Source organism: Bombus vancouverensis, chromosome 4 (assembly GCF_051014615.1).
Source record: "Bombus vancouverensis nearcticus chromosome 4, iyBomVanc1_principal, whole genome shotgun sequence".
Taxonomy (NCBI): domain Eukaryota; kingdom Metazoa; phylum Arthropoda; class Insecta; order Hymenoptera; family Apidae; genus Bombus; species Bombus vancouverensis.
Window position 1 is genome coordinate 19207119 of NC_134914.1, and position 25419 is coordinate 19232537.

The 25419-nt window shown below is 39.8% G+C and overlaps 2 protein-coding genes across 7 annotated transcripts in view; one reads left to right on the top strand and one right to left on the bottom strand.

The window, feature by feature from the left end:
- Ac3 (adenylate cyclase 3) overlaps positions 1-8741 on the top strand; it is a 20415-nt gene extending 11674 nt beyond the window's left edge. For 4 of the 6 annotated variants that reach the window (XM_076617778.1, XM_033343046.2, XM_076617779.1 and 1 more), the window contains exons 4-9: positions 781-1061; positions 1403-1731; positions 2250-2582; positions 3432-3737; positions 4032-4367; positions 4491-8741. In XM_076617778.1, the coding sequence (XP_076473893.1) occupies positions 781-1061; positions 1403-1731; positions 2250-2582; positions 3432-3737; positions 4032-4367; positions 4491-4673 (1768 nt within the window). In that variant the 3' untranslated portion in view covers positions 4674-8741. The remainder of the gene's footprint in view (positions 1-780; positions 1062-1402; positions 1732-2249; positions 2583-3431; positions 3738-4031; positions 4368-4490) is intronic. The other 2 variants (XR_013058150.1, XR_013058151.1) reach the window with 2 other exon arrangements.
- Positions 8742-10091: 1350 nt separating this feature from the next.
- Positions 10092-25343, bottom strand: LOC117161461 (uncharacterized). Its single transcript, XM_033343017.2, has 4 exons — positions 25169-25343; positions 15752-15967; positions 14820-15109; positions 10092-13121 (listed from the first exon to the last, which is right to left on the bottom strand). Exons 1-4 carry the CDS (start codon positions 25172-25174, stop codon positions 12827-12829), a joined length of 807 nt encoding a protein of 268 aa, XP_033198908.1. The 5' UTR covers positions 25175-25343; the 3' UTR covers positions 10092-12826.
- Between the last annotated feature and the right edge of the window lie 76 nt (positions 25344-25419).

Here is a 25419-nt window from a genome sequence, read left to right on the forward strand (position 1 = left end):
CCTGGCAAGCAGTTTTTGATGCCCTGTCGTACTTTAATTTTAGCTGTGTTAAAGGGTGAGATGCCCGAGTCGCGTGGTAAAAAACTGCCCCTCGATAGTCGTGCTTTAAAAGCATCGTCTACCCAGCCATTGTAATTGTTTCTTTTGTCCCATCAGGCTAATAAATATTAGAAACCTCACTGGTCTCGGTCCTCCCTGTCACGCGATTCTTCCGTTCCTTTTCCGTAACACGTAACGCGACAGCGATCTCTTCATTTCGATTTCACTTCGTCCATTCGAAGATCATAGGGAAAAAACACGAATATATTTTCTTAATTTTCCGATCTTTAATGCCACTTTGTGATAAAATATAAACCAGAATTCACGTTAAATACGAGTTTGGAGTATTAAGTAGATGATACTGCACATAATCGTCTGCGCCACGTCACCAACTATTTTAACCGGTGGTACCGTAACCTTGTTATTATTCACACGAACTACAATTCACTCGAGAACAATAACGTAACGGCAAGTTGCAGCCAGAGAATCGTTTGCGAAAGACGCTCGAACGCCCTTCGACATTACCATGAATACAGAATAGGTACGCGAATTCTCCTTTCAGTCCTATTTTATGGCCACGCCCGCGTCGTTGGATAATCAGGACCGTTTTGCCAATCGCAAACGTCTCGAAATTTTCCTTCCTTTCTTTTCTTTGCCGAATAATCCTGTAGTCAGATTCGCGAGATAAAAGTTCGTAAGCGAGGAACGATCGACACGAACGATATTGTTAATGGCTTGAAGGAGGGTGCACATCTCGAACGCGACGCTGAGCTTCCTGAATGGCGAGTTCGAGGTCGAGCCAGCGCACGGCGAGGACAGAGAAGAGGCACTACAGAAAGCGGGCATCGTCACATACTTCATAGTCCGGGCGTTGAAACCCTTCAAGCCAGCTGCCACCAAGAGCATCGCCTCGCTCACGGAGGACGCCAGGAAGACGATCGACGCAGGAAACGAAAGAAATAACAATAAGGAGGACTCGGAGGAATTTAGACAGAGGCTGAGGAAGGAACTGGATAACAAAAGTGAGGAAGTTGAAGTATTTGACCGTTGATTATTATTAATGATTAAATTGTTATTCGAAGGTAAAACGTCTTGGTAAGTGTAGTTTGTTTAAAAATGGAAATTAAAGAGCATCCTGAAAAAAGGTCTATAAATCTGCCACAGCCTAGAAAATTCTTTCCTCAGAAATCTATTTATGTAAAAGAAGTTGTTATCGATACATGTAGCATCAATTTTTCATTGATAATAAAATTAACAGAAGATTCGCTTTGCGATCGATATCTTATGTACGTGTTTTGTATGATTTACTGTGAAATTCGTTTCATAAATCTTTCTATTTACAAGCAAATAATATTAATTATAGCTGGCGGAGCACATTTGAAAGGTCACGCGTACTGGTTGACCTTGCGGTTCAAGGACTCGAAGGTGGAGTCTGCGTTTCACCACGCCGAAGAAGCATTTTCCCCTTTGTCATTGCTCGGTGGGCCATTGGTGATGATCTGTGCCGCCCCAGTTTGGAGGTTTCAGCCCTGGGGACCTTTCACATGGGGCGGTATCGGGATAGTGGTGCTATTCGCGGTAGTTTTGGCTGGTGCCACGTGTCTCGGCAGTGCCATCAAGGCTATGTGGCTGAGAAGAGCTTTGGCTCTTATGATGACATTTTCCCTTGGTATTTTTCTGATTCTCGATATGGTACGTATATTTATTATTATTAATTCAAACAAACAAATTAACATCTTTTTTCTTTCATTCCGTTTTCCTTCCGGTTTTACGGTGACTTGCACTTACAGATCTTACGCAAAACATAAACTTGAGCATAAATAAAACACATACAAAATAAACCGGAACGATAATCACAACTACACTCTATTGGTTGTCCATACAACTACCTACATCTATTCGATAAATTATTTAAGACGATCGTATTATTTTCATTCAAAAGTAAAAGAACTTTTAATTTCCTACAGTGATTTATAGTTGTTCCACTTGCTTGTACCATAGCAACGGGAAAGCGTAATATCGTATTAACGTGTTAATATATAGTTAACCAATTAACGAATAATTCAAAAGAATTTTGATACTTAAAAAACGTCTTAGTGAATAAATACGTAGCCATTGAACTACTATTAACAGGAAAGCAAGAGGAAAAGAAAATAAATCCATTTTACGCTATTTTTCTGAGTTGTTAACTTCTCTGTCCCATTTTACAGTTCAACTGCGTGGTCATCGAGGAAACTATTCCGCCCCTAAACGCCACCATAACTCTGTCTTCGAGGTGTCCATATCCTTCCTACTACTCGTACATCGGTGTGCTTACACTTGTGGCGACCTCGATGCCGACCTACATATGCTATCTAGGCAAGGCGTACTTAATGTACGGTATCTCGGGCGTCCAGTGTTTCATCAACATCTGTCTACTCAATGCGAGGCTGGACTGGGAGGATTACGCTTCTACCCTCGAACCGACCCCCCTTCCATCGAAATATTGCCTATCCGCCACTCTTCTCATCGTAGCTACTTGTCTGGTCATCGTGTCCAGATATGTAAGTAATATATGCAATAACGTTATTTAAATCAGATGTCAGATAATTTGGAAACATCGTAACATCCTTGTTTATAGAATTGGGAAAGAATTATTTATCATAAATTTCCGTCGAATGAAATACCAAGGTTGGACAAGCTGTCTCTTAAAAGAAAAAGAAAACGTTTCTTTGCAAGACTTGCTTGAGAGAATTCATTTCTGCAAACGGCGAAATATTACCGAAAAGAAAAAAAAAGTGGTGGATAGGTATATTACCATATTATTCAATTATTATCAAGTATTATCTTTAGATTTTTAAAAAATTTCGATCTGCCCAAATAATCCAATATACTTGAAATATCGAAATACACGATACTTTCTCTGTTCTTTGCAAACGTCTTCTCATCCTGCCAGTTCTATAAGCGAATCTTTGCTCTATCGAAATTGTTTTGGTAAATTAAAATGTTCCACGTAGAGATAGGGAGAATTCAATTTCTCCTCGAGCGACGATAAATAATCGAGCCTTCGTACGAAGCTCTCGAACGGATTCATCAAAGTCGAGGGCTGCACTTGTCCCGACAGTCGAGGGCGCATCCTTCGTTCCCGTCTGTCTTTCACGAGGGGAAAATCGCGGTTTGCATTTAACGTAAATGAAACCGAGCCAGAAATCTCCCCTTGCTTCTCGCAGAGTAAACGAAAAAAGAAAAAAAGAATGGAAAAGTGTTTCACGAAATTATTCGTCGATGAATATTTTCAATAAAACTATTAAACTTTGAAGCAAACCCTGTTGAAAAATAAATGAAAGGTTACGTTAATGGTAAAGTAGCTCGGTTTCGACGACTCGCACGATGAGGATTCGATCGATTTGCAGGCGGAAAAGTCGAGGAGGATGTTGTACCTACGAGGAAGGGAGGTGGAGGCGCAGAGAGAAAGGGCGGCGGACATGACGCGCAGAAACGGCGCCCTCATCTACAACATCCTTCCGCCGCACGTGGCTGCTTATTTTCTATCGAGTGCGAGACACCACGATGATCTCTACAGTCAAAGCTACGCCGAAGTGGGTGTTCTGTTCGCTAGTATGCCGAACTTCGCCGATTTCTACAGCGAAGAGAGCATCAATAACCAGGGCCTCGAGTGTCTCAGGTTCTTGAACGAAGTCATATCCGATTTCGATGCGGTAAGTATCGTTGGCGAGTTTCTACGACCCCTCGATTTAAAATTCTATTTCTGAAACGTTATGCGATTGAATTTTATCGACTGATACGTTATCGTAAATACGAAAACAGAAGCTTTCGATGAAAAAGGCCAAAATTCTGCGATATAATTTTGTACAAAAAGGTTATATTTGTAAAAATAACAAAGCAATTGAACAGCGAAAAGGACCTTTCCTTAGATATTTTTCTACATTTGGTAGGGATCTTAGATCAGAACTTTTAAGGGATTAAATATGGCAATATTCTTCTTTCGTTAGATCCTCGATCAAACTAAATTCAAGGACATCATCAAGATCAAGACGATAGGCTCGACATACATGGCGGCATCCGGAATCACAGACTCAGAGGAGTCCGAGGATGCTCCTCGGTGGGGTCACTTGTCCACCCTCGTCGAATTCGCCCTGGAGTTGAAGAAAGCATTGTCGAGCATCAACGAGCAAAGCTTCAATCACTTTGTTCTGAAAATGGGTATCAATCACGGCCCTGTGACTGCTGGGGTTATTGGCGCCAGGAAACCTCATTACGATATCTGGGGAAATACCGTGAACGTGGCGTCTAGAATGGAAAGCACTGGAAAAGTAGGCTGCATCCAGGTAAAATATTTGCAAAATCGTATAACTCGAAAATACTTATTCCGTCAGGTATAGAAGTAGTAGCTTTAGTAGAAATTCTCGATAAATAATTTATATTCAAAATATTAAATATTAAAATCGTAGGTCACAGACGAGACCCGGAGGATTCTGGAGCCATTTGGCTTCGGCTTCGAACAACGCGGCCTGGTGTTCGTCAAGGGCAAAGGTCAGCTGCTCACCCACTACCTGGTATCCAAGGACGGCGTGTCCTTGAATTTGGACAGTGACCTGCCAGTCGAACCCACCCATCCGATCATCTATCAGTAGGCTAATACTCGAAGGCTCTAAAAACTTCAACGCAAAACCCTTCTTCGTTCACGAAGAGACCTTTCGTCGAGCAAGGCTCCTCTCTCTCCCTCTCTCTCTCGATAATCTTCGAAGAGACGAACGAAATCGAGACGATGAAAGAGGACGAGACGTCGATTACTCGAAATATTCAAGTTCGGATACGAAATAGGAAAAATTGCAAAGATACGACAGAGAGGTCTCGGACGAAAGACGAACGATCTACGAGATCGGAAGAGTTTGAAAGAAAATCGAGGACTGGGCCGATTAGATTGCTTTTTCGATCACAATTTTCGACCTTGATTCCTTGGCGAGAAGTTCCACGCGAAAGATACTTATACAACAAACTGTTTAGTTATTTTGTAAGTAATTAAGATGGTTGTTTGAGAGATTTTATTTATCGAAGAGGCGCCCAGGCCTGGTCAGCCTTTAAAGAAAGTCAGCCACCAGAGAAAAATTCTTACCGCTGTCACAACCTTAGTCTACTGCTGATAACGATTATATCGTTCATTGAGGATGAAGAACAGGGTACAAATGGAAGAAACAAAGTACGTTTAGAGCGAAACTAATCGATATTAATGAAAGTGTTGTTTCAACATCGTACTATACGTTTTCTCATTGTGGACGTCGTGGATTGTCTTAGTTAGTGGTAGGCCTTCGAAGGACTCCTATTTTACGTAGAACCGAGAAGAAAGATAGTAAACTTCGTCGATAGTTGGCTGGTTTCGACTAATCGGTTCGATGGAAACGAAAAAATAAAAGTCTAAACTTTCTCGCGTCGAAACAACATACGAAATATATAGAAGTTTCCAAATGATAATGAAACGAGAAAGTTAGGAAAGAATCCGGTCGATTCGCGCATATCTAGGATAAGTGTTAGTCGAAGGTGAAAGAAAGAAAATGCCATTCGATCGAACATCGATCGATCCTCGTCACTATAGAGAATCGATATGTAACTTAAGAAAGTGTCTAGCTCGTAATCCTTGTGATAGATACGCTGATACGGTTCTCGCAATCAAGTCAACTCTATTTTTCTAGATTCCGCGACGAGCACGTTCCAAGACGCGATTAATTAAAAAAGAATAATTGAAAGCATTACGAGCGTGGGCGTGGTCAACTACATAGTGGTAGGTCTTTTTCCTAACGTGGCTTCCGGAGAATCGCCGTTTCCTCTAAATATACGTTCTTTCGGTCATCGACACTGTCGACTGCGTGCTTTCTTACGATTTCGATCCGAATCGTCGCGATACGACGAGAATACAAAATTTTCTGTCAGCTCTGTTTCGTGTTCAATAATACTCGCGAAGAAGATCGTAGACTTCGAAGGTGACTTCACGGTGATCGAGCGCCTAGCGCTTTGTCCTCGCACCAAAAGGAACATCCTACATCGATTTCCTCGGTAATAGAGGAAAATTTTGTCGGTGCTTTTTCTCGAGAAATTTAGAATTTAATCGTCGTAATGATTCGACCAGGGATAAAAATTAATCGATTAAAATGGAATTTCGTATGTCTACGGTGTAATTGTTACAATAATTAAATATTGCCGGACATTATCGGCCAGATTACGCGTTGTAATTAAACACAGTTAATAAGTCGAATCGCAGGTACAGTTGTTGTATAGGAAAATTGCAAGTCGATATGTAGATACTATCGATAGTCGAAGAAAGGGGGTTGTACATTCTATATAATTGAAAATTGAAAGTAAAGGAATTGTTATATATTGCAAAAAATCTTGTAGAGAAGTTCTAAAAAAAATACTTCGTCTGTTATTGGAGCTTTGTTCTCGTAGAATTGTTTAAAAAAAAAAGGACTGTAAAGAAGAACTTTAAAAAAAGTGGAAAAGGTAAAAGAAACATCGAAAATGTGACACGAGCAGGGAAGATTGCACGCGTGTTTAGTATAAATATACTCGGAGAATTTCAACGAATAAATACGTAAAAGATAATGTCAAGTACCTACGTGCTCCGAGAACGTGGAATACGAGAAGAGGAAACGAAATGCTGCGTAATTTGAAGGTTTTAAAAGCTGTCGTTAAATTAAGCATCATCGAGTTTGAATGTATTTAAAATAGCTCGTTACGATTTAAACACGTCGTAACGAAAGAAAAGAGCAGGTTGACCGTTTATTACGATCAAGAGCAGAATGTTCTCGTCATGTTTGAACTACGAATATCTATCTAGCAAGGTCCGTTAGAACGGAAACAGTTTCTCGATAGTTTCGATTCTACTGTATTTTTCTGCGAGCAGGTTCGTCGATTTGTACGAGGAAAAGCCAATTCGAAGACGGTGAAATTTCTTATAGGAGCTTAGACCCGATTCGCTTCTGAACGTGCAAGGCATTTCATCAAGTCCCCGGCATTACTCTCTATTAAACGACTTCTGAGATCAAAATAAGGCAATCTGAAACAATTTCTGCCTTTCTTAATTAAAAGAGGATCGTTTCACGATATTTCCTTTCTCTTTCCCACGTGATAGTTTTTCGAGTTCGTCTTATTTTGTACTCAAGATTCGTTTAGTCGTAATTGTTACGGACTTCGTGAAACATTAGGTATCGTGTGGTCCGTAGGATAATTCCACGGGAACGTAGACTATATACTCGAACACGATCACCGATATAATAATTTATTTTTCTACAGTTTCAGTCGCCGATTTAATAGACCAAGATGACTCGAGTACGTACAACGCACACGATTAACGATGGCAGGAAGCAGAAGATTAGGATTTAATCCTTTCGTCGGCAATTATTTGGACACCCGATGATCGTTCAAGCTTGAAATAGTTGCGAAAGAGAAACGTCGCGGTATCGTAAGCGTAGAGAACGAGAGACAATTCGTAAATAACTTACACCGTGATTTTTAATAAACGTTTAACCGAATCGAAATTTTCAATCCGGGATATTTTCATTGCTTTTTTATAACCGTCTTTTTCTAACGATACTTTTAGCGAGATTAAAAATAGTACGAAAGGATTAAACAGAAACGAACAGAAAGGGGAACGAAGAGTGAGAGAGAGAGAGAGAGAGAGTGAGAGAGAGGGAGAGTGAAAGTGAGAGAGAGAGAGAGAGAGAGAGAGAAATTTTGGTGTAATTAGAAAAACGAGAACGCACGGCCTAAGCGCGATAACAGTGGTCAGACTGGACAGATGTAGCGATAGAAGAGAAGAAAGTAGTAAATCGAAGCAAACTCTCCCGAAGGAAATTCCGATCTTTTTTAAAACTTCGTCGCTCATATTTTCGAATCACCTTTTAAACTTGTTCGTTCCCTCAGGTTACTTTCCACGAAAAAAAAAAGAAAAAAGAAAAAAGAAGAAAAGAGAATGTTTCATTCGAACGTAGTCTAACGATCGAATATAAATTTAGAATCTTCCTACGTATTGAAAAGAAAAAAAGAATCTTTCTTTCCTTTCGGTGGAGTTACAGTGATCGCAGAAAAAGGAAGAGAGCGGAAGAAAAGAAGACAAATTGATTACGCGACACTGAATTTCAAACTTTTTCCACTGTTCGCGTACTTCCAATTGATATATTGCGCTTGACACAGTCCACACTGCTGATACATCTCGGCATACACATACATATACTACTACATACATAAAATGGTGGCGTAGAAGGTGTAGGAAACGGAAGAGAGTGACACACGTGCGAAAATATTCGCGTGTCCGACCACACAGAGATCTTGTAAAGTAGCAATAAAGGTTATTTCGTGTACATATATAAAGAGAGAGAAGAAAAAGAAAAAAAAGACGGGTCGATAATGTTAAACGGTAATAACGAAACGATTGTTTCATCGATAATCGTCGTCGATAACGAAGAATAAAATAAAGAAACGTAGGAAAGAAATTGACGAACGACCCGGCCGAATGCGTGTATAGTCGTGTAAGAAGAATTATATCACTGTAGATATCTTAGCACCTTAGATGTGAGATTTCGAAGAGGGAACACTTGTTGTAAACTTTCAAAGTATACTTCTTCAGACTGGGATACGCCGGGGACTCGTGGGAGTCGAATGGAATCACGCGACTGTAACATAATAAACGGCTTCTTCGCCGATGTAAATCGATTGCCTCCATGATTTTTCCATCACCTTTCTCCTTTCGTTGCTAATTCAAAGTCCTTTGTTTCAATATTTTTACGACGTAGATACGTTTCATATTTTTTACATTTTTCTCAGATTTTTTTAACAGGTCGTTCGATAAATCGAACGTTACGTTAACGTAACGTTCACCATTAACACTTTGACTGCCACGCCGAAATCACACGTCTCGTTCAGGACGTCACGGGAGTATTTTTATTATTCGAAGCATATAATGGCAAAATAGTAGTAAATTGACTATGTAAAACAACATTCTTCCCTAATGGACCGTTTATCTTACTGGTGGTCACGGGTGACCACCGTGGCGCCTTGGTAACAGTTGATAGCGACATATCGTAACGAGGCTTCGTTTATTTCAACAAACCATTCGCATTCGTTATTTCGTCGTAAGCAAAACGTGCAAAATATATCGTTGAAACGTGTGGAAGATATTGGTAAACGATATTTGCTCATTTTATACAGGGTGGTTGGTAACTGGTGGTACAAGCGAAAAGGGGGCGATTCTACGCGAAAAAAGAAGTCGAAAATATAGAATAAAAATTTTTCGTTCGAGGCTTTGTTTTCGAGAAAATCGACTTTGAATTTTCGCTCGGTACGCGTGCGGTACGTTATAACGGATCTCACTGTAGATCGTTGTCTCGATGGAAAAATTAAAAAAAAAGGAAGAAATAGAATAAAAATATTTTTTATTTTTTTTTTAATTTTTCCATCGAGACAACGATCTACAGTGAGATCCGATATAACGAGACGTGATAAAATGCACGCGCACCGAGCGAAACTTCAAAGTCGATTATCTCGGAAACAAAGCTTCGAACGAAAAATTTTTATTCTATATTTTCGACTTCTTTTCTCGTGTAGAATCACCCCCCCCTCCCTTTCGCTTGTACCACCAGTTACCAACCACCCTGTATATAATAGTAAGGTATGTTCACACTTCTAACTTGAATTATATTATACGATCATAAAGCAGCATTTACGATTATTTTCTAAGCTGTGTTTATAATAATATTCGTAGATTACCCCTCAAAGATGTGGATGCAAACACAGTGTACCGTTAGATGCAAGATTTGTCCTCATTTTCTTTTTTATCGATGTTCTGATAAAAATGTTTAATCGCTCAATGGGGCACTTTTTATTTCAAAGTATCTTCTATTTATCGGTTATATTCAAGATGCCCTGACTGTCAATTTTCATTCAATTTTTACAATCGTAAAAAGTTCAAACGCTCCGGTCACCAACGACCAACGTGGCAGTCAAAGTGTCAACGAATCGAATAAGACGATTGTCGATGTTAAGGAATAAAAATGATTGGATGAATTATTGGAAAAGACTTTATTTAGAATGTTACTTTGAATAAATTCGAAAGTTTTGTACAATACGAAGCGATTGATCGACGAAAACAGCCTCCTCTCGGAAAAGGAATCTTTTCCGGAATCAGAACTGAAACGATTACAGCGGTTATATCGATTTTACGTTTACATTCTACGACGACAAGAACCGTGATCATCCTGCCATAAGTAAGATTTTTTCTTTTTTATTTTATTCTATCCGAAACGATTTCATTTTTTTCCATTTGTTTCATGAAAAAATATTTCCTCTGAAAATTGACCGGATTCTCTTTTCTTTGACAGATTCTAATTTTATCAAGACTTCATATTAAGTCTTAGAACTTTCAATTAAGGTAGAAATTTTCTCATCTCTCCTCCTTTTTGCTTCGTAGCACGGTACGCAGAGATGTATACATTTTTAATGTTTTACATTAAAAAAAAAAAAAGACGACAGCATCGTTTTTCCTGCAACGCGACGATTACCTTAGAAACTTCGTTGCTTAATATACAACACAACGTCAAGGAATCAAACGCGCTCCTTGGTTAATACTTGTATATGTGTATATTTACAATATGTATTTTATATAGAATATACGTGTACACATGTTTCACGATTATCTTGTAAAGAATCGACGATCTGTAAGCCTGGAAGGAAGGTTTCTCTCTGCATTTTATCTTGAGGCGTGAACGAAATACGTTTCCATGGAATTATACGGGTTGTGTCAGAATTATGGCAACCTTTAAATGAAAAAACAGTATCGGATACTACTTTCGGTACTTTCCTACAGTGTATTGTTAACGATGGACAATAATTTAAAACCTTATAAAACAAATATGCCACGTAAAACGGCGAGAACGTAAACAGGAAAAGTTCTTCTAGCTTTTACGTAATATACTCGAAACAAAAATTTCGAAACATTTATATTCTACCTTTCTTTTTATTCCTCTGCGTTTAAATTCTAAAAATAAGTAGAAATTTTAATCCGAAAAAATATCATCCTAAAGGAGTAAAATTCAAGCGTTGAATACGAAGGTCGAATAAATCTTTCGATTTAAACGTCGCCGATATCGACGTAGCCTATTCGATCGAAAAGAAAATTTAAATTGCGTACGGAATAGGAGAATTTTAATTCTATGATAAATCAAACCGAATGTTAAATCGCAAGCATAAAATCAATACAACACCGAACGACATATACAAATTTGTGTAATGAGTATTTTAATTACGAAAGTGCACGCCTCGACGGGACGCAAGAGGACAACTTTCTGACGTTTTATAATTTCACATCAAGTCGCTGTTCAATAGCGACGAAACGCTCGAACGGGCTGTATTTAATGTGACATTTAGCGTACGAGACGGGAGAAGCATCTCGATAATTTCGCGGTCGCGTTCGCGACATGCTGGCGCGTCGATTACATCGAGCGCTTCCGCGAGTTTGAAATCTTTCGCGAGCAATTCGGCCGCGATTTCCCTTAAAACTACGGTCTAAATGTCGGAGCGATTGTCATCGGGATAGAATCGTGTAAAGCACTTGAAGAGTCACGGATTTGTATCCAATTAACGCGCGCTTGCTTCGTATATCGTGACATATTTTCGCACGCGAACAAGGTTTCAAAGTTCACAGCAAAACTTTATTCATTTGAACAAATATTTCGCGAATAGTAGAATCTCCTATAATTTTACTTATTCAAATAGAGATTAGGGAAGCTGTAGGTTAATTTTTAATATTTAAAGATATATTTCATTCGATTGCTACGCTACATAGATGACTGTAATAGAGCTTCTTTAATTCTACAACGTCTCGTTCAGTTTCTTCCACAATTTCTCCTTCGGATAATTAAAGTTGATATTCGAATAAACGGCAGCGTTAGTTTATTTGATCCAGCGCTAACTAAAATTCCGTTGGAATAAATAAAGTTCTGCCATAAACTCAAAGCGTTCGATAAATTTCGATAACTTGGTAGAAAGTTCGCTGTTATAAAATTTGCCAAGCTAATTACTTACTTATATACGAACGCAGCCGTTCGTTATTCAAAAAGGGAGATTTTTATTTAGAAAATGGAAATGTTACATCGACCGATTTGCACAGTCGTAATTCGCACACGCACTTTGCCCGCATGAAAATGCCGCAGCGAACGAGCGCGTCGCACACCGGTAAAAACGCTTGTTAGCGGTGTCGTAAAATTCTCAGCGCCGTATCGTGATTCTGTTTGCCTTTCTTTATTCCCTGGGAAATTCCCTAGCCATCTGACTCGCGCGTTCGACATCCAAGCAATCTATATTTCCGGTATATTGTTTTCTGCCGAGCTTCCTCGTTTCGTTCTATTTTCAACTATCGCGTCACTTTCGTGTTTGTATTCCACGATATTGCGAACCAACGTTGGCAACGACGATCTCGACTATTCGACTAGAGATAGTTCTTCAAGGTAGGCCCCGTAACAAACAACGCGCGAACATTTATCTTCCTTGAACTTTAGTTCAAACCTCGTTCGCAAGTTCAAATTTTACTCGCATATTCAATGGCTATCGTTGAATACTCGATCGTTATCTTACGATACACTCGGTCCCCGATGTATTCGGAAATCGATAAGCTTTTAGCTGATTGGACAACGATGTGATAAATCGGCCGAACGAGTCACTGGTCGAAGGCGTCACTGGTGCCCGGTCGATCGAACTCCTGCGTGGAGCCAGCCGGTCGATCGGGCACCAGCAGCCATCCTCACGTTCTCACGAACTTGTACACCACACCGAACACCAACACGCTCACGAGAACCAAGACCAGAGCGGTGACCACCTTCGCGAACGCGTTCAACCCGCTTTCCGTGTGCTGCTGCGGTCTCCTGGTTGGCACGCTCTGTTTCGAAGCTAGACCCCGGGCCAGCGCAGGAAATGCCAAGCTCTGGGTAAAGGTTAGCTTGTGCAGCGATTCCGACAGAGAATAAGGACCCACGGAACCACGGGCTGCTGCTCTCAAGAGGGCGTACTCCAGGTCCAGAGCGTCGAACATGCTGTACCTGTTGATTGGAATAGAAATTTTTGATTACGCGATGGAAGATAGTTGGCAGGAGGTTGTCTCAAACGAATTGATATTATGGTTGCTTTGTAACCGAAGAGACGAAATTAGGGCGAAAAAGGAGAATTCGTTAGCGGTGACATTAACGGGAATATACAGAGTGGGAAAAATACTGAAAAAATATAGAATCAGATTGCGTTATATGTTTCTTTTTATATAAAATTATCGCGCGTAATTTGTTCGTTCAAATATATCTACAATCTGAAATTTTTCCCATTATTTAGTTTATCGCTTGTTACAGAATCTATGTTTCCATTAACTACGATAGGCATTGCGATGTATTTAAATAACGACTGGTTCGATATCGCTGTTACAAACAAATATACAAAGCAACGATATCTCAAACGCATATGTCAATAGAAATAACTGTGTTTGGTACTTTCGAGGGCTAAGACGTTCAGCTTATTTTAGAATCTAGCCCCAACACGTCATATCTGAAAAATACTCGAACGAAAAAGGCAACGTCAGCCCGTCGAATCGATTCACAGTGTGACTCGGCGAAGGTTTCACCTTTGAAAGTTCCGAGTTCGAGGTAGAAGGGCGCGACGAAATCCCGACGATTTCCGCCTCCGTGTGAAAGCAAGCTGTCGGCCAAATCACCCGGATACCACGGCCATGATTAATATCTCTGGATGCATAAATGAAAAGGAGAGCGGTAACCGCACACGTGTTCGTATTTGCATGGTACCAGGGTCGCGCCTTGACACGAGTCAAGATCGACGTCAGACCGTTATCAGCCCGGGGGATTATTTCTAGCCCCGTCCTCCCGGCAATTTCACGGATCGGGAACAGACACGTTCAGGGGTTTTTCTCCTTTTTATAAGCGAGACCGTGACGCGTCTGGAACGCGAACGATCGTTGATATCAACTTATCTTGGGATGCAGATCGCTCGACCAAGGGAACGAGATGGTATTTCGACCAAGTTGGCGAGCTCCGTTATGCGACGACGAGAATTTCTTCTTTATGCAAAACGTTCGTCATAGTTCGTTTTTATGGCATGTGTCGGACGAATGAAAATTTCTTCGTATTACAGAGAAACTTCGTATTATAGTAGCTCGCGTAAAATTAGGCGAGATTTAAGTCATCGTTTTTCTGCCTTTGAATTTGTTCAATCGTGTTGAGGTGATTCGATGTGTAAACGGAGAAAACTCGTGGATAAATTGTAAGGCAGAAAATATATTTACATAGAAGTGTAATTATAAGTAAGAATACAATTTGAGCTGGTCCAGATCCGCACGCTAGCTGTGTTACCCTATAACTGAAAAACCCCGAAGTCAACGTCGCCTGTCTACCGTTTATGGTCTGTCTTCGTCGCAGTCTTTTGTCTACGCGCTGTCGATGGCTTCGATGCTTGAGAAAACTAAAAAGACCAGATGTAGAGTTTTCTTAAAAGTGTTGACCACTTCCACAAATCGATACGAAAGTTCGAATTTTGCGTCCTTTGCTCGTTGTTACGAGAACCGGTTGTATTTTAAAAGTTTTATCTTCTCGAAGATAGATCCATGGGACCTAGAATTGCTTTTCTTTGTTTCAACTATTTTTTTAGAACGTTCGACGTATTCGAATAAACGTAATTTTCGTTGAAAAATCGACGAAACAAGCCCTTCGCTTATCGAAAGAAACGAATACTACTATTACCTGCTACTACGTCTCCTATCTTGCGAATGCATCTGTACATTGGCAGAACTGGGCATCGAACGCAGACTGCTGGTAGTCGAGCTCGATGGACTGGGCGGAAGCGGAGGTTCTTCGTCGATGGACGTTCTGTCTGGCGTCGGTGGACTCTTAATCCCGGAATTATGGTGATTGTGATGCAAATGGTGCAATTGCAGTCGAGCGTGGTCCGGATGGAGTAGACTGGCGCGCCGGGATTGTTGAGGCGTGGTGGCTGGGCTAGTGCTGGCTACACCGCACGGAGACGGCGACGCCTTTTCCGACAATCGTACGAACAAAGTCGTTACAGTTTGGCTATTTCTATGAAACTTGTTTTAGAATGCCGCGAAACTCAGACGCTGAAGCCTATCGATGGTAATTATCGTTATGTCGATTTTTCGGACTCGGTGATCGCTGATGTGGGATTGGTCGGATAACTTGATCTCTATTTTTATGAAATCGTTTACTTTAGTGAGCGTTGCTACTGAATTCTACGTAATTTGATACATCGTGTAACTAGTTGGTATCTTCGAATTCTACGATTCCACGGTGTGATTCGTAGAATTTTACGATTTAGCTTTTGGCCCATTGAATTCTACAATTTTGTTGTTTATTATTATCACAGGTCGCAATTCTGTAGTTAACGCCATCGAATTTTGCAATTTACGCAAACGAATCCGTTGCCGAATCTATATTTTCTAAATCTTTACTCGCAGTAGCGTAATTTTCTGATCGTTATAGTTAAAACTCTTTACAATATTTTATATATTTTTGGAATATAGTATGGAAAATCTATCTCTGCCAAAAACTTTTACACGCAACTGTATGCATTTCATCTGCCAACAATACTAAAATAGAAATTGAAGAATCTGAAAATCATTGGGTAACGCTTGCCTCAGCTGTTTCGATCACGTTACCTGTATGGACTCGATGCCACTGTCGTTGACGTTTTCCTGGACATCCGGAAACACGAATGCCTGTGCCTGTCCGTCGGCCTCGCCCCTCGGTGAGTCGCTCGGCCATACCTGCAGCAATGGAAGTCCGCCACGAGGCTCTGTGCAAACTTCCGCGACGACGTCGTTGCTCTGCTCACCCGTACTGAGGCACAATCGGCCCAGCTCTCTCAGTGGCTTCTGTTTAACGAGACACGGTAACTGTTTGTTCAATATTCACTTTCCCTTTACGATCAGCAACAATTATTAATAGGTTCCAGACTCTGATCGATAAGATTATGCAATTTTTCACATAGATCGCGAGGAAGACGGAGTCGACGGAGTAGTATTTATTATAATTCAATTTATTTCGTGATATATTAGACGATCCTGTAAGTGATACGATTTTTCTGAAAGTTAAGTTCAAAACGACAGAAACTGTGGCTATCGGAGTTTTCAAAAATTCGAATAGAAAACTTCATAGAAAAGGATAGTGAATTATAAAAAATACGAGGAAATTCATCATCGATTGCCAAATGGTAATTGTTCGTTTGTATCCAGCGATACGAAACGACCGCGTTACTTTCAAATCAATTTCTTGTTTATCGAATACGAATTACGTACCTGCGATTATGGAAAATTAAAAAGTGGCGCGATCTTAGAAAAAATTTAGCGAAATTTAGAAAAATTCGACCGAGTAGTAAAGTCGATAATTTCTGTAGAATATAATACCAAGATTATTTAAGTATTTCTTTGCTCGTTTAATGTTAGCAGTTGGAAGATCAGAATCTCAAGCGTTTCACGTGCGTGTACGAATCTGCTCAGTATCTGACGTAATCATGCTCAAGCTCCGATAACGCTATTCCCAGATACTATTCCAGTCGTGCACACAACCGCGTTATGCACGTTGCATTTACATCACGCGGGTGCTGTCACTGGTTCGAATTGATTTTGCACGATACAGTCTATGCAAGGACGTTTGCGGAAATTTCACCGAAGACACCATATGCTCTCATTGTGTCGATCGTTAGATTACATTTGCTCGTCGCGTTGCAAACGAATCGATGATTATCGAATAACCATAAAGATTAGTTCTCCACTCTAGCTTTCACTGTTGCCACTTTCGTATAGCAATAACGATGTTGCTAAGGTGTTATAAATCTTTAATAATCTTTGTTTAATAATCTTTGCTTCGCATTTACGTTTTCCTCTTTCAGAGACTAAAACTCGTACTCTTTACGTTTTATATCCTCTGTCCTGATTATCTCGCTAAACGTCTTGGATTTTTGACAAAATTTCAAATTGAAATAGGGCAATGTGGCAATCAAGTATGAATGCGCGAGTAATTTGAGCATGTTCCAGACAGTTTCTAGGAATAATCTTTCAAATAACTATGTCATCCCATTCTTAAACATACGTAGCTTTTTCGAAACATTATACACGTATTTGGTCGAAGTAAATTAAAACGAAAGAAAAAACAGTTTCATTACAAAATTTACAATAATATCGCAATCGAAACAATACGAAAATTGCATCAAAATTCCAGTTGAGAAGATTACGGCCAATAAAAGATTGAATTTGCCTCGAAAAATGCTGGATATTGGATTTATTACTTTGTTTGCACACACGAACGAACGATCGATGAAGTTTTCATCTCTACGGAAGTTGCTGCTCACAGAACTAAAGCTCGATTCGGCTTATCGGTTTACAAAAGGAGAGGCTTCGTGTTATTTCCATTGTCCGTTCATCGAAAGCGTTCCAATTCGATCGCCAGCCTACGTCGCCTCGTCTTTCGTGGCCGTTTTAGAAACGTGAAAATTCGATCGACGCACCTGCTAATTATTCACCGACGCATCATCTATCGACGAGCTTGTTACTACAGGTCAGAAAGAGCCAGGTGATATAATATCAGAAAATATCAAGCGACAAGATGTTAGAGATATGGAAATACAGGAGACTTGGCGATCGAACGCCGAGAACGGAGTTCCATGAGAGGCTCGCGTAGATTCCAGCGATATTTGGCCTGTTTCATCGGTCATCGCCAACGATCATCGCGTTTGATACGTTTACCGACTATTCGCAAGGCAGAGGCACGTGCATAAGTAAAGGTGTTATCGTAATATATCGCGTGTTTCCAAATCGAGAAGTAAAATTGGTGAAAAAGAAGAGAAACTTTGGTAAAAGGAATTAGACGTTTTTCCGTAAATTTTTCAGCAAGTGAGAAGCGATACAACTTCTCGCAAATAGTTCATAGTAAACTGAAAGAGACACGTGTACGAATAATTGATAGACAACAGAGATGTTTGGCCACCGAAAAGTGTTGTACAAACCGTACGAGAGGCTTCACGAATCGATAAACTTGATTAAGAATCGAAGAAGCGTTCGTTCCGTGTTTCCGATCGTCTCGAGAGAACTCGAAGGAGGATCGTAGCAACGTTAAACAACCTTCGAGGCTTCTCGCAGCCGAGAATAACGTCGAACCGAATGGAGAAGGATATTTCTCGTTTATTTTCCCTGCAAAGTAGGTTCTCGCGATCTTCATTTCACCTATAAATTACAATTACCCGGATGGCTAATTAAATTAACCAGACACCTTTATTAAAACTATTTCCAGGAAGAAGAGAAATTGCAATTACTTAATTCAAACACAATAGAGAAATCGAAGATTTCACGCGTGTATGAGGAAACTGGAGGAAACTGGTTCTTTAATCTAACTCGATACCCGATACGGTATATCGGTCTGTATGGTTCGTGCGTGGCTAAGAATATCAAAGTTTAATTGACGATATCGTTATTAATAATCCATAATTGCACGTGACGCGAACAGAGAAATCTTTTCGAGAATTTTCCTGAACCACGAAACTCGAGCATAAGTTGGAAAGTCTTCGACCGGGTATAGCTTGTCTTGCTGCGATATACTCGATCGGATTTTTATTAAGGCCTGTTTACAACTGCCACGATGAAGGCCTCGCTAACACGCACGTATCTTTGTAACACGATGACGTAGGAAGCTTTCGGCCGAGAATTCTTCGCTAGATAATATTTATCGCGGTGTAACAATAAAAGTGCAAAGTTCAAAGCAGCGGCCTCGTGTTCTTAGGGCACAATCCGATTCTCGCCCTTTGAACGTCATTTTCATTATTCACTTTTGCGTCATTTTCACGACCTTGGCAGTAGCGGATATCGTCATAGCGAGAAACTGCCAAGCAATTCGATTTCGAAAATCGAAAAACCTTCGACGTTTCAGGGAAAATTATCGGTTCTACTTTGATGGTTATTTTCTTATTGTTTTAGTATTGGTTTAATTTTCTGTCCTCTGATATTCCTCGTTTCTTGCTCCTCGATATCGCCAACGTAAAAGCGGATCCTTTACCGTTTCGGGAAACATTATTCACCTATCGATCACATTTCGATAATCGAATGCGCGCTTATTAGAACATCTTTAAAATAAGCTTGCGTTACTGAAAGTTTCTTATTCGATAAAAGATCGATAAAAGGAGAGCAAAAGTTTCCTATCGATGTTAGAATCGTTATCAACGATCCAAGTACGAAACCTGTATGAAAGTAATTAAAACGAAAAATATTCTATGGAAAAATATATTTTCGTAGCACTAACCCTTAACTAGCGGATAACTCGTTTGTAAGGGAAACCTGAATTTTTTTACTCTTGTCATCGTAAAAAAAATCAAACGAATAAATTTGGAAAATAATAAATTTGTATAAATATTCACTGTTTGATAATACTGTTTCTCCATATCTCAGAATACATACATTGTGCAGTCATTCTACGAGTTCGCTGGACGATGAGAGCGATTCACGACGCCGCGACGCGACGACCGATTCTGAGCAGCGACATTTAATGGGATTATAACGTAAATTTATCGGTTCATTTTTATCCTGTTCAGCGTTTTTTTCCACAGGCGTATAATTAGTCCGACCTCGTGTAAAAAAAGCCGCTTGGTCCGACAAGCGATGCGAATGCAGATCGATAGAACGCAATCAGGAAGCTAATGAAGCTGGACGCTTCTTTTACAGCTTTTCCCATTCCACGGAAGGCAACGTGGACGTGTAAGAAAGAAACAAAAGAGGAGATAAAGAAACATGAAAGGGGCTGGAAAAAAACGAACTACCTGTTCCGGAAGAGAACGTTACGATAAAAGTTTCAGATTCGTCCTGCGAGTTCGTAAAGGATTGTCTGCTAAATTTTTAGCTCGGAATGTAAGAACCATAAAAAATGGTACGGTGATCATCGAATGTATTTGGATATAAAACACGAGAACGCGATATAAACAAAAGATTCATCGAGCGACTTGTATCCGGAATTGTATCGCATCTCAAATTTACAAAACCACTACAAACTTTTTAATTCCTGTATCGGTCCTTAGAAGAAATTCCTTCGACGGTCTACGTCAACTATTACGTTCTATACGATAGTAGCGACTATTCTGATTTTCTACTTTCAAGAGGATGCCCTATAATTTCACTTTACAAAATTAACCACGTTCTAAGAAGATTTATAAAACTTTTCCATGGCAAATGTTCAAATATTTTCGCGAATCACTATGCGCGTCTAAGAACGATAGCTATGAAATTGACTACGTCTATTGGATCCTTTCGAAGCCTATGAGGTCTCTTAAGGAATTTATTTACTGCTCGCTAAACATTTTGTCAGTGACACGAAGTTTTCGAGTTTGGCTTATATCGAACGAGGAATGTTTAGCAGCTGTCGATTGTTATCCTATAGAAGAGTTTTTAGTGCAAACATTTGCTGAATAACGAGAACGTATTTAGAGGTAGAACCGGGAAACGAGTTTCTTTGTATTGTTCTGTGTGCAGTGGTTGAAACCGGTTTCATGAAAAATTTCGTGGCATTTTTAGCGTACAAGCCGGATTTGCGGCCAGCACAGCGACAGAATTTGAATGAAACAACAATCTGGCTGCGATCCAAATCCTTTTTGCGTAAAATATAACACGATGCAGAATGTCCAAACACCCGACGCGACGCTAGTATGAAAAGAGATGAAATATGCATTCTTTTCTGCTCGTATATTTTTTTTACGTGTTTCTAACGAACAGAGAATTTTCTTCACGTACAGTATGTTATAGCCACTTACGTACCGTCATCTACAGTGATTCATGAAAGTGTTTGAACCCACGCAAAAACTTTTTACGAATGTGATGCGCGTGTTAGGTATAAATAAATATATATTCTACAATTACGACTACCTCTTTCCATTGTCATTATTTCTTAACATGTTAACAGAAAAAGATGGAGAAGATAAAGAAAGAAATATTATTATTATTAACAGTATATACGAAGAGAAGAATTCGTTGGCGGATAAATATCATTTAGTCGGACATCTCAGTAGTGCCACTGTATTTTATCAAAAATCATTCGAATCTCTAAAAATGCATCGTTTTAAATCTATACGTTTCGATATGAAACATTACGAATTAACCGCTGGAGCAGTCTGGTTTTAGCGTTAAAAAATGTAGATGTGAAGTCGTTTGGCAAAGTGCTTCGTTGAATTTTGAATAGACAGTATCTTAGGTAAAACTCGCCTGGATTTTTAAATATGTTACTCGGTTACAAACTCGTTCGACGAGTCTCGCGATCGACTAAACAATACAAAACGAATAAAACGCCCCATCATGCTCGAACAATTCTTCTTTCGCTTACAAAGCGAAGGCCCAATTTTATAATGGCAATTCATATTGCAATTACAATGCGGCTACATTTGCAGTGCATTTATTCGTACTCCCCTTTCGTTTATCGATTTCGTGTTTCGTACGCTGCCGGTATCAATTTAAACCGAATATTTGTTACGATATTAAAGGTACTCGTATAAAGGTAAATAACAAATTTTTGTATCCCGAAAAATACTATTTTGTATTATTCGTATTTCAGTTATAATTGGACCGCGCGTGTTTATGCGTTTATAAAAAATCCAAAGATGCAAAAATGCAGAGAATGCACACAATATTGAAAAATTTGTCAAAAACGCAACGTTGATTTACGATCGAAACGTTTCTTTGAAAAATTCAATTAATCAACTACATTCTCTATTTATTAAAGTCGTCGACTTCTACCTACAACTGCCCCCTGCCTTTGTCTTAAACTAATTACCGTTTTCAACGCTCTACCGGCTCTTAAAGAAATGTTCTCTTAATTAGTAAATTATCTCGAGCAGTTAGCAGCGAAGGAGCGATTCAAATGCTCAGCTGTTAGCGACAACTCGCGCAGTCCATTAAGAATTTCTCGGAGGCAGGTAACCAGGGGTTGAAAGGCGAAGCCATAATCGCGGCCAATGATTTGCAGAGCGAGTCCTACGGACACACGACAACGTTCGTGACCGTGACTGAAAGATCTTGCCTTGTTCGGCCTTGACATGGCACGGTCGATGAGGGAAAGGTAAAAAGCGGGTTGCTTTTTCTCGCACAGTGCCTCCCCATGCGTGTACACAGTAACACCCTTTCGTTTAATCTTTAACCGTTGGCTAAAGAACATGCACGTTTGCTTTCGTCGAATATATCCCACTGGAATCATTTTTTTCTTCTTATTATCAACAGTAAATAGAAGAAAATGAAATTTCCATAGTTTAACGATTAAAACCGTTGCTACTCGATTACTAATTTTGACGCGAAACTGTCGGCAAACTTTATCATCAAACGGATTGATGTGACGTTAGTGGAAAAGTTAAGGGTTACCTGATGTAAATTAATCGAAACCTTTGCCCTTTGAATCGGGGACGAGAAGGTTGTCGAGTGGTTTCGATTTCAAAACTGGTTTCTCGGTACGAGGGTAAGATATCATCGCAATTAGAATTTGCTGGTAACCGATTTACCTAATTTTTATTTCAAAGGCAATAGTTTCTCGTTCATTCTTCCCGTCAATAAAAATGAATAAATAGCTGAATGAGCGATCGAAAAGATAAAAAAGCGAGTAATATATATACAGGGTGGTTGGTAACTGGTGGTACAAGCGGAAAGGGGGTGATTCTACGCGAAAAAAAGTCGAAAATATAGAATAAAAATTTTTCGTTCGAGGCTTTGCTTTCGAGAAAATCGACTTTGAATTTTCGCTCGGTACGCGTGCACTTTATCGCGCGTCTCGTTATAACGGATCTCACTGTAGATGGTTGTCTCGATGGAAAAATTAAAAAAGAAAAAATTTAAAAAAATGTTCACCCCCTTTCAGAATCACCCCCTTTCAGAATCACCCCCTTTCCGCTTGTACCACCAGTTACCAACCACCCTGTATAACAATACGTATACAGATATATTTTTCTTTTCGCGATAATTCTAAAAGTATCTGATAATAGACGACAGAGTCGTTGACGAAAATACCAGGGAAAAAATTAATTAAAGTTATCATTACATACAACCCTGCATCAACGGCTGGAAGGTTTTGAAAAGAAACGCGAAACATCGACGCTATTTCGCTCGTTTGTCGTCGAAAATGGCGAAGGGTCTCATTATGCCACAACGAACTAGTGTTCCTTTCATTCGAAATCTGTGCAACGTTGACCGAGAATTGAAGGGAAGCCAAGGGAACCGATCGAAGGACGTCGTTATCGAAGACACTTGCCCGTTTCACCGTAATTTTTACACAGCCAGCTTTATCCAGGATATCGAGACCCTGGAAATTCATTCCTTTCGTCGCCGTTACTTGTTAGCACATTTGTTTCGGAAATTAGACGAGTTTCTCGATATGAATCGAGGCAATGAGAGTGGAAATTCCGGGAGCTTTCTTTTCAAGCTTCCTCGCTATTGAAAAGGTACGATTATATTTTTTGTTCCTTGAGAGTACGAAATTTCTAAAAATAAATATTACGTAAGATGCGAGATCCGCGAGAAGCAGGAGATTTTGTTATTTAAAGAGACGACTAGCGAATTCGAATAAATATGAAAATTTGTATAACCGATTTATTCTTTCAAAATTTGAAATTCGAATGGTTAAGTGCGTTTGAACAAATTTGAAAATTGAAATAATTTGAAATTGAAATTTGAATAAATTTGAAAATTTGAAAGGATGCAAAAATGGAAATTATCAACTTCTTTATCGAAAAGCGTAGTTGAATCAGTTAAAAAATTGGAATTATCTACTTCTTTTGCAAGAATTTTGAATTTGAAGGGTTAAGAGGAAAGTAACCGAGTGCTTTTAATAAATATCCTCGAAAAGAATATTTAGAAAATAACTTTGCAGACCTGGTCGAGAGGCGTCTCATGGTTCAACGGAAGATAATTCACCCTAACCCTGCAGGATAATGAGATTACAATCGAGGGTGGAAAACGAGCAACGATACTAAACGACAAACTCGAACAAACTTCTGAACTTTCTCCGCGAACTCGACGAAGGGGAACTTGTCTCAAACACGAGACAGCTCGTATCAAGCTAACCCTAAATAATTAACAATTTAATTCAAACCGCTCTAATGTCCTGAGCACTTCGTAATTTATATATTATCTACCACGAAATCGCGTTAAAAGTAACAAAAAATATGCAAACTGAATCATAGCGTTGTACCGATGAAATTTAAATAAATTTCATCGCTATATTCATCTCGTCTAAACCACCACGATCGTATTATTATAACATTGAAATTCCCGAAGTTTTAATAAAATATCGCAACACAAAACTCTCCCTCGAAAAATTCCCAATGCTGATTACCAATATTCACAGACATACGTTTCAACTATAAAAGAAATAAAATTTTAGGATACTCAACCATCCACCCTAGCGACGATAAAATATTTATTATAAAACTGTACTTGAAACTCTCGAAAAATTCCTATCTTTATGTGCTTTTATCCATACACGCGCATCGCAATCACGGAAACAAAATATTGTAAAATAACAGAACTTTCAAGCCAGTGGTAATGAAATATTCGGTTATAAATCTCGAGGCACTCGTGGCAACTTTTAATCCTATGTATTTCCACGCACGTAGCTCAACTACGAAGGAAAGAATATTACAAAATACCAAAGCTTCCACCTTAGCAACCATAACATATTATAAAACCGCACTTGAAGCTTCCGAAAATTTACGTGTAATTGCTTATAATCCTACTCGTAATTACAAGAAAAAAAAAAATTACAAAACAACAAAACTTGCAACCCCCGGTAATAATAAAATACTTCGATATAAATCTCGAAGCACTCGCGAAATCCTCGATCCTATTTATCCCTATTCACCCGCGCACCTCAATTAGCAACAAAAGAAAATTAGAAAATATCAAAACCTCCACCCGAGATATTATGAAACAAACTTCGAACGCCTGGAAACATTCCCTCCACCCCTATGCACCTGAACTTCGTGCAAAAGAAGCCCGTAGAAACAGCGATCGGAGAAGCTCGCGTCACGAGGAGTCTCGGACGAACGTGGAACATAGGCCACCCACCTGCATGCTTCCGAGGGCGGGCTCATGGCCAAGAGTTTCGGCACGATCATCAGCGTCGTGCCTGCTGTCGACGTCCAGGATATAAGCTCCTCGGTCGGTCTCCTCGGGGTTCGAACTGCGACTGGTTCCGCTCGTCAGGACAGCCGAGACAGCAGCGTGCTCAGGGGGAGGGGGTTGCCTCGGTCCGGTAGCTCGGCGCCGGTGGGGATGGACGGCCGTGTTTCGCCGTGCTTCGGGGCGAGAAAGAGCTA